The 13,081-nt window shown below is 47.3% G+C and overlaps 1 protein-coding gene across 1 annotated transcript in view; it reads left to right on the forward strand.

Annotated features, from left to right (window-relative positions):
- LOC146203905 (uncharacterized) overlaps positions 1-10,853 on the forward strand; it is a 149,162-nt gene extending 138,309 nt beyond the window's left edge. Inside the window, exons 9-11 of the mRNA XM_084603629.1 lie at positions 426-578; positions 5,393-5,527; positions 6,470-10,853. Coding sequence (XP_084459755.1) covers positions 426-578; positions 5,393-5,527; positions 6,470-6,576 — 395 coding nt within the window. The 3' untranslated portion in view covers positions 6,577-10,853. The remainder of the gene's footprint in view (positions 1-425; positions 579-5,392; positions 5,528-6,469) is intronic.
- Positions 10,854-13,081: the final 2,228 nt, after the last annotated feature.

Raw genomic sequence — 13,081 nt, forward strand, 5'->3', positions numbered from 1 at the left:
CCTTATTTGCTGCCGAATTCTTGGTAACAGTTTTAGATAATGACGCTGCTAAATTCGCCCCTTCAAGGAAAGCAAAAACGAGCCATTTGAAATCTTGATGTCCACAGCTTGAGCGCGCGCTTGCATACCGAAATATCACGGACCACGAGCGAACGAGCGACAGGATAGGCATTTCAGTACAGCTCCGTTTCTTATACTTTCTGTTCACACGCGAGATACATCGACGGGTTGTTTCAGTTTGCCGTCTCATGTCGCGTGTGAAGAGTCGGTCTTAACAGCTGGTTAAAAGAGTTCGGATCTAGTGTATACGTGTCACGGCCCGAGCAGCTCTCCCGGCATGCCAGAGCGTAGTGTCCCCAAGCGCTGTGCCTGCCCTTATCCCTAAGCCTGCGCTGGCGTCCTGCACGCTGCCCCCTCTCCCCCAGCGGCCGCGGCGACTGGTAGCGAGATCCAGGGCAGCCCTTCGCCTGCCAAGGCCGAGGCACCGTGCCCACTCTCGTCGCTAACGGTGCTGCAGCCCGTCCAGGGGGCCATCCCGGGCTACGGCTCCAGCTTCTCGCAGTTCTCGGCCGCGCCAGGCAAGTGGTCGTCATGCGCGCGCCCGCCGCCGGTGACGTTCGGTGGCGGAGACAACTGGCGGGCGGAAGCCGCAAAGCGCGACCTACGGCTGTGCGCTTCTCTTGGCGGCTTCCGCCCGGTGTTCGTCTGGTGCAAAAACAAAACAAAAGTGCAGTAGCGGGTAACGCAACTGGGCAGCTTGTTGCATGCTTCCTGCACGGTATAGTGTGGATTGTTCGTATGCAACGCGTGCGTCCTTTATATATAACCCACTGCACTGGGAACGGCAGCCTCGTGTTTCGGATATATATTGTTCATCTTATGTACAGCCATTAAATAGTTGGTGTTATTTGGGCCTATCAGCAGGCTATGAGTTTTAGCTGTGCCATTGTAGGTTTAAATCCCTTGACATACTGTTCGTATGAAACGCTCTAACATTGAGACACATCGAAGCGCGGAGCCGCATCTGTTTGGTACAGACTTGTCAAGTTCATAAGCCATGCGCTGCACAACACAACCCCCAGAGTGTCCAGCTTTGTCATGTCCGAGATTAAACGGAGGCATTCAGCTCGGTGCTTCGGCGCCAAGTAATTTCGAAGGTGTGGAGAAAAACAAACAAACGAAACAAGCGCATGTTCTTTGCAAACCAGCTAAAACACACTAAGTGGTATTGAATAAGGGCGCATGTACATTCAAGCTGTCTGAACAGTTTTATAGTAGATAGTTCAATTACCTCCTTAGTTATCATTCCCATCGCAATCCAGAGCACTTCTTTAGTTAGGTGAGGAGCTGACGCTGCAAACGTTTCGTGCGATCCACTTTATTGCGGCACATCGCGCGGTTGTGTATGTCATCCGTACTAGCGCCAATCAGGGTATCTCGGAGCCATGATACATGTCGCGTGCCTTGACCTTTCTTCGAGGACAGCGATGGAAAGGATAGATCATCGGCCGCGGAGCAATGTCGACACGTCATGGAGGGCGCCGCTTGATTTTTCACTCCGACAGCGATATGAATACCTGGGCGACGAGTGGCAGCAAACAAAGAAGTGCGCCTGCCGTTGGCATAATTATGCAAATCCTGGGTCGGCGTGGCGAACCCGCGGACTGTCCCGATACGCATCGCCCCTGGGCGCGCTCCCACGCCTGTTTGCTGCCGTCGGCGCCGCCGGGGCGTTCCCGTGCCCCCATGTAAAGCACGGGCCCGTGTTTACCATGCCTCGTCGACCTATGCCAGCCCGCGCGGCGGCCGGCCCGCTTGTGCGCGAGTGTGCTCGTCGTCCTCGGTACAGGCCGCCTGCGCACACGGAGCGGCGTCTTCCGAACAGCGATGCCGTGTGGGCTGAGAATTTCGCTTTGCGGCTCGTCCGCCAGAAACCCGATGCGTTACATCTCTCTGGTGCATTTTGACCGTAGCAAGACCATGCACGAGTGCGTAAAGTTAACTGTTGACATGCTGTGTAAAACGGCCCCAATTTATTTCGAGCAATCTGAGCTGCTTTTAAATATATCGGCGACGAAATCTTCGAATCTGTGACGATCCCTCCCATGTGTCCCCGCCAGAGCGTCTCCTCTACGGCAGCCGAACCGGTCTGCGTGGGGGAAGAAGCGGGAAGGGAAAGAGTGAATAAACGCTCTCCAAGAGGCTTTTGCGAAGGAGCTCGCCGAGTCGATTGCCTCTTCGAATGTATACATACACACGCTGTACTCATCACGTCGGCGTTGCAGGAGCGACCCATTAGTTGCATTACAAATCGGGAGTAAGCTTGTCTTGACCGCTTGGCATGCGAAATCGGCTCGTTTTACTTTCCCAGGGAATAGTATATGGGAGTCTTCAAGCGACTGCCGGAAATGACACGTGCAGCACAGCCGATAGCGAAGAGACTTCTCCAACGCGTGTATCAGTCCATGACATTGGATAGCTTTGCAAGGTTACGTACGTACGTTCAAAATGGCTTGAAATGCAGCTTTGAAGGCAGACAATCTGCACCTCAGGTTGACTGAAGAGACAGGTCACGATATATGGCCTATGGCTTTGTTTCTCTCTTCATTGTCTTCCCATGGCAGAAACTTGAGGCGCTCCAGGTACATGTATAAATTACTTTATGTCAAACCATTACTTTCCTAACCTGCTCGTAGGGCTACGGGCTTCACGCACATGCTTTTGAATTAAACTTAAAGTCTCGGCACTTTCGATGTAATCGTGGAGGAAAAGATTTGAGGCAAATGAGTATACAAGCTACTAATTTTTACCGAAGGTACAGGGTTGACTTCAGTCTTAACTGAATTGGACGAACACTCAAACACTCTCCAGTCCTAATAAAGCGGTCTTCTTATTTTCTTTGTTTTTTTTTTCTTTTTGTTCCTCCTCCTCCCTGCGTTTCCTCTCGTCATGTTTCCTTTTTTTTTCCCCCTCTCTTTCGCTGCTTCAAAGCGGGTCAATGCAAACATGTACATCGAACATGCCTCGGGGTCACGCAATATCGACCTACCGTCGCCGAAGGGTGACACCATGCCGAAAACTACAGAAGAAGCCCAGCCGAGGCCATGTTTGCTCGTGGGGCGAGAGCAAGCAGAAAGAAGAGCGGCGCCGCCGAGAAGCGATCGCAGCCAGAGATAACGAGGTGGCCGGTCCTAAAACGACACGCGCCGCGGAGAGCGCGAGCTAACCGAGCGGCTGATTTGCATATCGCGCCGTCGACGAGTGCCGCCCTCGTCTGCGGCTGCGGAGAGAAGCCGCGCGGCACTCGCCCAAATGGCCCCACCGTCGCCCCGCGAGCACTGCTCGACGGCAGACGCAATAGTCGCGCCGACGCTTCGCACGTTAAGCGCGCTTATCGGTCTCCGAGGAAGGAAGCGCAAAACGCTCTTCTACGCATTTGCAAGGCGCCAAGTCTTGGTGAGAAAGAGAGCTGAAGAATCGACAGCAACTATGTAGATCATATGGCAAGCATCCCGGTCGTTTAACTTGTTTCACCCTCTTCTCTCTCTTGCGCTGCAACGACTCTTGCTTTAGATAAGCTTGCGTTTGAAGTGTGTGATAAAGCCGCTGACAACGTTCACGCCTTCTTTGGTTTCACTCTCTGGGAATTACGTGTACGTGTAGCGGACGTGGACATTTCAAGCACTTGACAACAAACGAGTGGAAACACGGGCCCCTGGAGATTGCAGGAAGTGTTCCAGTACAGCAACCGGGCTTAAAAAGCACTCGCCTGTCTTTGGTCGTAGTAAGTGAAGAGAACGAAAAAATGGCGGCCGACTTAGGGCGTTAGCAAAAAATAAGAAATTTCAACAGATGTGAACTTAAGCACTTTCCGTGAATTTCGCCCTTCGAAAATCGATATATACATATATTGATACGGGGCAGAAGGCTAGCACAGGAAACCACAGCAGGTGATGAGCAAGTGTTCACAGCAGAGCGGAGCACAGAAAGTGTTCAGGCACGTCCCTACGGTTTCTTCAGCTTCGTCGTCTCTCACTCTATTTTCTATCGTCGTCCTCTTCGGTGGCATATACGTAACAATATATATATATATATATATATATATATATATATATATATATATATATATATATATATATATATAACTATTATGAATACCCAGAAAATATGCGAGGAAGCAAAAAAAAAAAAACAAAAACAACAGCAACAACAAAAAAAAAAAAGCAAATGTTGCGCGCGGCAATATATCCATTTCCACCCATTTTTATCGCATACAGTAGATCTTTAGGCATTGTCCAGGACGGAAATATTCTTTCTACTTAAGTTAGTGTGGGTAAATAAAAATAAATAAAAGTACATAAAATAATAAGAAGCTCCAGCTTCTTGGTAGTAAAATGTACGGCATTGATTATAAGTATTCGGCACAGATGGCTTGCTTTCGAGCCATATATATATAGCGAAGCACTTCCTAGAGTGCAAAACACGCTGAAAAGTTAGAACGAGGGTTATTATCATCTTCCAGCGAATATATAGAGCTTCACGGAGTCAGTAAGTGCATGCTCTTACGACGCGTAGCCGAAAACCACTCCGTGTGGCCTGAAAACATTTGACCAAGACAGCATTACATCGTTAGAAAATTTGAGACTCTATAGTTTGTGGGAGGCGTGCAACAAATTCATGTGCTTGGTGTCTACGATTACAGACGAAAGCGTATTTTGTTCCTAATTCTTTAGTTTCTTGTTTTGCTTGCTAACTTCATACTGCTGGGACTGTATTTTTTAAATATTTCCTTTCGCTTTCCTTTCATATGCGCCCCGATCACTGGTAGGGCTGATAGCAGGCAAGCCACGTCAGTGACGTCACTTCCCGCCTTCTGTACAAAAGACGGGGCTAACCGGTGCTGAACGGCAGAAAGAAATGGAAGGGAAAGGAAAGCTTACAATACAGTCTCTGGTCCTATTTGAATCAATAAGAGGAGATAGGCATTGTAATGCGCACGACAAATGACCAGTGACAGAATTAAAAGATTGACTAAATCGTTAACGAAGAGGACGAGGAGGTGGATTCAGGTGGAGCGATCAGCTCAAATGTTTTGCTGGGCTGCCGTGAGGTTGTAGCGACGATGGCGATTATGCGGATGATTGCGGATGCATGCCCTCCTAGAATAATGTAAGTGATATCACTTTGATGATTCGTTTTCGGATATTTCACTTCTCTAAGTACATTGTTAACGACATGTACTATACCTCTCCGCTGCGCTCAGTCACTGCTAGCTCATTTCCCGTTCGCTTTTTCTAATCGTGTCTTGTGTGCGGCCCATGGTCCTGTGGCCTCCTTTGTGTCTGTGGAGAGGCTGTGGTTAATCGTTTCGGCCGCTTCTTTTCACTCGCAGTGACGGGTAGCGCAGTTGCCAGCTCTGCGGTGGCAGGAATCCCTGGCGCCGACTATGCTTACGCGTCACCCTACACGCAGTATTCGTCGGCAGCAGCCTATGGCGCCTACGGCTACGGCTCCAGCGGAATCATCAGTGAGTGGGCCCCCGAGTGCACCCTACCTGGGTCCGCTTGCCTTTCTTTTTCCAACTCTTTCTTCAACAGCAATAAGCTTGTGACATGTCCAGTAACCTCCAACAAATTTCACGCTAACAAATGAAAATCTTGATAGGAGGCTCGCGAATATACGTAATTGCTAGATAGCTTGCAGTCTCGAATAACACTCGCGTGCCAGTATAGTGTCAGCTTTGAAATGAATGAAAGCGTGACTTTGGTGGTATACCATTGCGTTTGAGCGTGCGTGCGACTCGCGTACGCAATATGGCGCCACAGGAGCCGTGGGTCCTGTACAAGAGCATCATAATGCATGCCTTCTAGTCGCCATCCCGTGAAGCCGTTGCTTTGTGGAATTATTGTTCTTATCAGAGACGCTTGACTACATCTTTTGTCCCACGACAACCGCAACCTGAATATAGAGAGACATTTCGCTCCAGCGGAGGTCGAAAATTCAGTATATTTTGGAGCGCTGTCACTGTCACACGTGCATACATAGATGGAGGCATATTGTACACAACAAGGTAAATGGCAGTTTCATCGGCGCCGTTCAGTTTACAGTCTTGCGTTATCTGAAGGCGATCGCTGTTGTTTTGTCCAAACAAGACGAAAAATGCTTCCTGGTTCGATGGTCCTTCAACTTTTACATAAAATTGACAGTGTGCAGGATGTGACAATGAAGCGGATAGCTAAGCTCACGTATTTTGTTTGGCGTTCCTGCGAGGAAAAAAATTGCAGTGAAGAAGCTTACTTAATACGAATAGGGTAATCCTGAAGTGTTTACCTTCATTCAAATCACGTCCGATTGTATACATTCACCAGCCGTAGCGGAAAATGAGATCCGTAGAAGAAAAGAGTAGAGGGCTCTGAAAGAACGTGACTGCATTCTAATGCCATTTGTCGCCCTATCGTTCTCTTTGCAGACCCGTCCTACTACTACGCCCATAGCGCCAGGACCGGATCCGCTGGCACAGGCTTGAGCAGCGCGGGTCCGCTCAGCCCTAACGCTTACAAGGGCGAGCGCTGCTGACACCTGCGGGACGCTTAAAGCCCGCCGTCCGCCCGCCCGGAGACCTCCGCCCTTGCTACGCCCGCAAGGGGACTACGAACTCGAGGCACCACGGTCGCGGCGGCGACTGACAGCAGCTCCCGAACTTGGCCGCCACCGTAGATGGTGTTTGAGATGGTGCCTGATCGGGACAGACGAGGAGCCGCCAATGTGGCCCGTCGACGGGAGGACCGCGCGTCGGTGGTGATCGGTTCCTCGCGAAAACCAAAGATCTAGTGTCCGCCTTGTGGACTCTTCTGGACTGTGCGAAGCACGCGTTGCGCAAGAACGATGACGGCCACGACGACCGTTCCTTCGGAGCCTCCGGCGCACGACGCTGTGCCACCACAGCGGCGGCTGCGCGAGACGAAAGCGATGTAATATATGGCCGGCCAGAGTACAACTACCAGCAGTCATTTTTAACAGCGTAAGATACAGCAAACGGCCGCGTGGCCCCCGGAGGGCTCCTCGCTGCTGTGGCCCCCTGTGCGACAGATGGAGACGCGACGAGAGCGAGGACTCTCTTCCGATCCAACCACATTTGTGCTTAGGAGCGGTGATCTCCGAGGGCATCGTTCTGTTCAGTCTCTGTTGCAGTTGCATCGTGTCTCTGAATGCTAACGAGGTTTTAACACTGAACTATTTCTTTTTCTTTCTTTCTCTTTCTTTTTTTTTTACTGTGAAAGAAAGATGCGAGATGGCGCCTTTTGAAGCTTCGAATCCCTTCTCAAAACAATCAATGACCGTTATAAGGTAAAACATTACCTAAATTTTTGTTTCGGCACTATGGAAGTCGTATCGCAGTGTAAAAACGAAATCGAAAGACTTGGAATTCCTGTAATGCAAGCTAATTTTTCAACCATTCGGGGCACCATAATCAGCGCAAATTTGCTTGCTCAGTGGTCTAAAATGACGACTGAAATGTGCGATGAAACTGGGGAATACTGCGCTACTTGATAGACAGAGACAAGTGAAAGACGACACACGAATGACACACACTTGTCTCTGTCTATCAAGTAGCGCAGTATTCCCCAGTATGATCAACCAACTGGCCCCCGTGTTTGCATTGTGTGCGACGAAACCACTTCAGCCCGATGAAAATGAGAACAAAATTAACTTTTTTTTTTCTTACACTATCATGAGCAGAGGCATTCATAATTTTGGGATGAAATCTCGCTATACGTGTCTTTTTTTTTTTTTTTATTGTATAAGTCTTGTTTGCGGAGCTCCCAAAGAGAACCTCTACCGAAAGCGAATCGTTCAGAGCGTATTTAAGCGAGCATTGTCGCACGGGAACCGAAGAGACAGCGGAGCAGGGGGCCGCTCGGCGGTGACTCTCGATGTGAAGTTGCTGGCCGTGTAGCTCCTGCGGCAAAAACACTATAGTAGTGTGTAAAAAATTCATTTTTTGCTGCTACGTCTCAGTCACACACACACACATACACAAAGAAACACAAAATACGGTGACAAAAGTGTGACGTGATCTGGTCGCCATGCTGGATATATCTATCCATCCTTACATCACCGTTGCTTATTAGTTGACATCGACGACGTTCCCTACACCTTTCCCCCCCTTTCTTTTTATTCGCCGAGGATTGTCTCCTCCTGCGTATTATTTACAGCATAGCACTGCGTGTATTTATCGGAGGAAACGAAACACAACGCAGAAGAGGTATTACGTCTCTTGACTTTGTATCATACGAGAAGGTGTTGTCCTTGAAGACGGCAACGCTACTGATTCTACATGGTCTCACGCCACAGTTTGCTCAAAGTTTTACGTTTGTCTACGCACACGTTTACCTGTCTGCGAGGCGCTTTCGCAGTTCCACAGCCACCGCATGATGAAAAAAGTGTATTCGCTGTGACGTTATCATCATGTGTTTCCGCAAAACAAAGGACGATTCAACGGCCTCGGTGCACGTTGTTGCTTATCTGCATGTTGTTACTATACGGCACACGCACACAGCCGCGGGATGTGAGCTTAGTAGTTCAGCGGCGTCTACTCGCGTCTGGCGAAGTTTTCCTCTATTCCTGTTGCTCGGAAACGTAAACAGCCTGATGGCCGGCGGGCTTTTCCCGGTAAATTTTACGCTCCGAGACATTCACTAACTTAACTAAATGCAAGCGCTTGTGGTGCTGTACGCGTGATGGCAAAATTTCAAGCGTTGTACTTCAAGAAACGTTCGAAAAGGTCACATTCGGAAGCGAGATAAAATAGCAGTCAGCGTGCGTTTTGCAGTCCACACTATACCAGAGACACGCGGGCCGAGTGCTCGCTGCTGGCCGCTGCCCCGCCCAGCTCACATCCTTGCCGTCTGCGGGTGTGGCCGCTTCACGAAGCCGAAACTCAAGAGGCGACTTGCGCTTCGGCTTCCCGCTGTAGGCGATGTAGGACAGTTCATTGTATAGTCCATATGGTTCACCCCTTTAAGTGGCATGCTTCTTGAATGTGTATCATGTGTTACTAATTTATACAAACCTATGACGGAAAAGAGGGCGAAAGAAAAGACGAAGGGCAGAAACGAGCCGTTCAACGTGGAAAGAGACGATGTACATTATTACTTTTTCCCGCCGTGGTTGTGTCTGCTTGGTGTGCGAGTTTTTTGTGTGCGACTCTCTTGCCTGCGCTATACATACTTGTTAGGGTGTAACGAATGGTCTGCGTGCCGCAGTAGACCGCGGAGCTTCTCTTTTCGGACAGGCCTGCCTGCATCGCGACATCCCCTTCTCGTCTTTATCATTGAAGATGTTCACTTCATATTAAAAATCGCATATTGTGTGTTGTAAGATATTTTACAGGAGAACAACATACGATGAGTCTCATGTTTTCTCGTTGATTTTTATTGTGGTGTTTTTTTTTTTACTCTGTTTTGCCCGTTTCTTCGTACTGTGTGTTGCCACGTTTGTATGCCTTCGTTTTGTCTGTTTTTTTTTTTCTCTCATGTTTCATCTTTGTGGCTTCTGAGAGTTGCACCCTGTGATGAACAACACCCTGTACATAGACATCACGCTGTAGATGCTTTTCCTTTGGTAGCGATATAAATGAGTGACACAAATGAGGAATCTTTTTATAGAGATACTGTTTTCATAGGAGCGCACGATAGTTTCTGGCATTGCCGCTAAGCCTAAGGCATCGCGAAGTCGTCCTAATGTTGTCTGAGAGCTGAAATCGCTCTCCGCATCGGAGTGTCGTAGAGGAAACGGTGAACGAAGGCGAGGTGTATTTTTCTTTTTGCATTCAGCCTGCGTGAGCGAAACAAAAAAGGATACAAAGAAAGGAAGACAATATAAAATCAAAGTGCAGGCAGACTGATTTCTAACTGCACACGGGTCTGTCGAACAAATGTCATTAATCACTCGGACGTGGACTTAAGGCGGCAGCTACAATAATAGAGTTCGTCGCGGCGGACAGATTTTATGCTGCCGATACAAACTGCAAATGCACTTTGTAGGGCGCAAAGTTAAAAGCTACTTAAGCTTTTTACTGTGTTTCTAGGAGACGAACGATGTATACCGGTGTTTTTATGGGAGTTCGCGGGTGTCGAACTCCTGCGTAGCGTTTATCTCTGTCCCATAAAGCCACGAATGTTCCTCTACTGCGGTCACATATACTTAAAGTTCGTGTGAGTTTCTTCTCTTTCCTACAGAGCTAATATATGCCCCTCCAAAAACAATCGGTTGAATACGTTTTCTAGGCCAAGCGCAGCAGCAGCGACGGCTGGCTTCATGAATTTGTGCACTGCTTCGGCGTGCTCACTTGCCGAAATGTGCCGAACAGTTTTTTTTTTTTTTGTCTTGTACTGCTGTTAATTTACATCTATACTGAAGATTTGAAAAAAATTTTTTGTGATATTATGTTTGAACAAGCAGTCTGAAAATATGAATTTGTTCAACACGTGAAATGTCAAGCAGACCAGAACGTTCCCAATATTCGTCTTTTGCTTCTTGCGTGCATCTGCCTTCATTCCTTGCCTTCAGCGGATCCGCGTATTGAATCAGCGCCGTTCATTGAAGCAGTGTGTGGTGGCTTTGGTTGTATGCTGTTAAAAGGGGAAAACACACATCTGTGCATCAGTTTGCTTGTTCAAAGAACTCGACACCGAATGATGTTTTGTGGGCCAGAGGCTACGCGCGGCTCTTTTTCCTTTCTTTGGATGTGTACATGAAGCGGTTGCCTGAACAAGATGTATAAGTGTGCGGGGCTGAGTGACAAGTGTGCAAGGTGAGATGACTGCGTGAAATAAAACTCAATGAGTATACATACTGTCTGAAATTCTCTGCTGTTTACTTGTCCGTTGAATTGCGTTTCAAACCTTCATACGGTGGAACGCTCGCTCCAAACTATATCACAATGCACTCGGTGTATTGCCGCCGCTGCTATACAAGCCAACGCCGGCAAGCTTGTCAGCATTGTAGTGTCCAGCAATACCGCCTCAGTTTGGTCTGCACTGAGCACAGATGTGCGTGATGGTTTAGGCCTCAACTTACCTTCAGCCCTCACGTGCACTGCTCGTGCTCTCGTGCTCTGGAAGCACTGATAAAAGAAAAGATAAATGAGAAAAAATAGCTCGCTGGCACTCGGGCGGTTGTCGTTCAGTGACAGCTAAGGGCTGAGGTGGGCAGAAACAATATAGGTGAATGAATTGAATGCTAAATTGCAATTTCAAGGACGCTCGTATGATGTAATGATAGAAGATAATCAATCAGCGCATATTTCAATACATATTGCACTTAGCACTGTTCATGCGGGCTTTTATTAGTAGTTTAAAAATGGCAAACGCAAAGATCTAGCCGGGTACGACAATGCGCAGGAATTTAGTACTGGAATTTATTTTATCATTTTGTGCACGTCATTATTATTATTATTATTATTATTATTATTATTATTATTATTATTATTATTATTATTATTATTATTATTATTATTATTATTATTATTATTATTATTATTATTATTATTATTATTATTATTATTATTATTCTGCTTTAAAAGTCCCTACTGGCTAACCGTTACTTTACACGTCTAATTTTCGGTAGTGGTCAGCTAAACGTGCGTTTCTTTTTAAACGTTAGCAATTCATAGCAGAAAGCCGAGCGCTTCGTGTGGAGCACGAAATCAGCGTCCCTGGAGGGTGACTGAAGGAAAAAGCGCGGGGAGAGGGTTCATATAGTGGAAGTCGATTCGAAATTGGCCCAAGGAGATCGGCCATTTTATCCAACGTTTGCAGTGGAAATTCTGCGCTGAGAAAGTTGAGCAGGGCAGGCCCCTTTTAAATGGGCTTCTTTTGAACGGAAGCAAAAAAAAAAAAAAAACCAACAACAAAAAACATTGACTTTCGTTGTGTCAAAGTACGTTTAAATTAAGCAAAATAATTTAGAGCTCATGGTCTATGCCATGAGCGCAAAAGTATTTTGCTGTGCAAAACGCTGTGCGAGGCGAGGCAGACTAGAATGGAAATACGTGCGCCTGCCGACTTCCAGAAAAAGCCTCTCGTTGTCATGCAATGTAAATCAAGGTTCGGCTGGGTACAGGCTGAATTATTGATTTATTGCAAAGTTGTTCGCTTGGATGTCTATTTAGGTCTATAAAGGGAATATGAAAAAAGCACCTCAGCAAGCTGGGGCTCACGGATGTGCGCTTCAGCTCCTAAGACGCATTACCACAAGGAGTAGGGCGAGGTATGTCGAACCAAACAGATGAAGTGGTCCTTTGTGTGTACCCATAGGGAATAAAACTGAAGCAGAATTCTCAAGGGCCACTTGAAACAAACAGTAGTGCTCGCTCTTGCATACCTCGTTAATATGGACATCTTGGTTCCCGATAAAAATTGTACATACAGCGAGTTGTTCATAATAACGAATCGCTTATAAATATTTTAAAGGCTATAATTACGATTAGCTTTTATTCATAGGGGTGGACACTGAAGGTGAGGGTTTATTCATAATTCGGGGAACTATACAAGCAATTAGCACGGTCACCTTTATGCTTGAAATAAAATATTTTAACTTGACGCGTCAAAATAAATGGCAGCTTCTCTTACAACTGTTCACATTCCACGAACATGTTACTGCTTGATATCAGCACTCAGTTGCCTAAACGCGGCTTAATTTGAATTTATGCTCTACACAAATTATACCGAGAGAATTCCCAAGCATTTCACCCCAGAAGAGCCGAGCATCAGGCCGGGGGTAAGCTTGTACCCATTGAAAAACCGGTGGGTAACCGGCGGCACCAGGAATCGAACCCGGTACCTCCCGAATGCGAGGCGGATGCTCTACCAAAGGCCATAGCACGGTCACCTTTATGCTTGAAATAAAGTATTTTAACTTGACGCGTCAAGATAATTGGCAACTTCTCTTACAACTGTTCACATTCCACGAACATGTAACTGCTTGATATCAGCACTCAGTTGCCTAAACGCGGCTTAATTTGAATTTATGCTCTACACAAACTATACCGAGAGAATCCCCAAGCATTTCACCCCAG

The sequence above is a fragment of the Amblyomma maculatum genome, chromosome 1 (assembly GCF_055883805.1).
Source record: "Amblyomma maculatum isolate TAMU_Amacu chromosome 1, ASM5588380v1, whole genome shotgun sequence".
Taxonomy (NCBI): Eukaryota; Metazoa; Arthropoda; class Arachnida; order Ixodida; family Ixodidae; genus Amblyomma; species Amblyomma maculatum.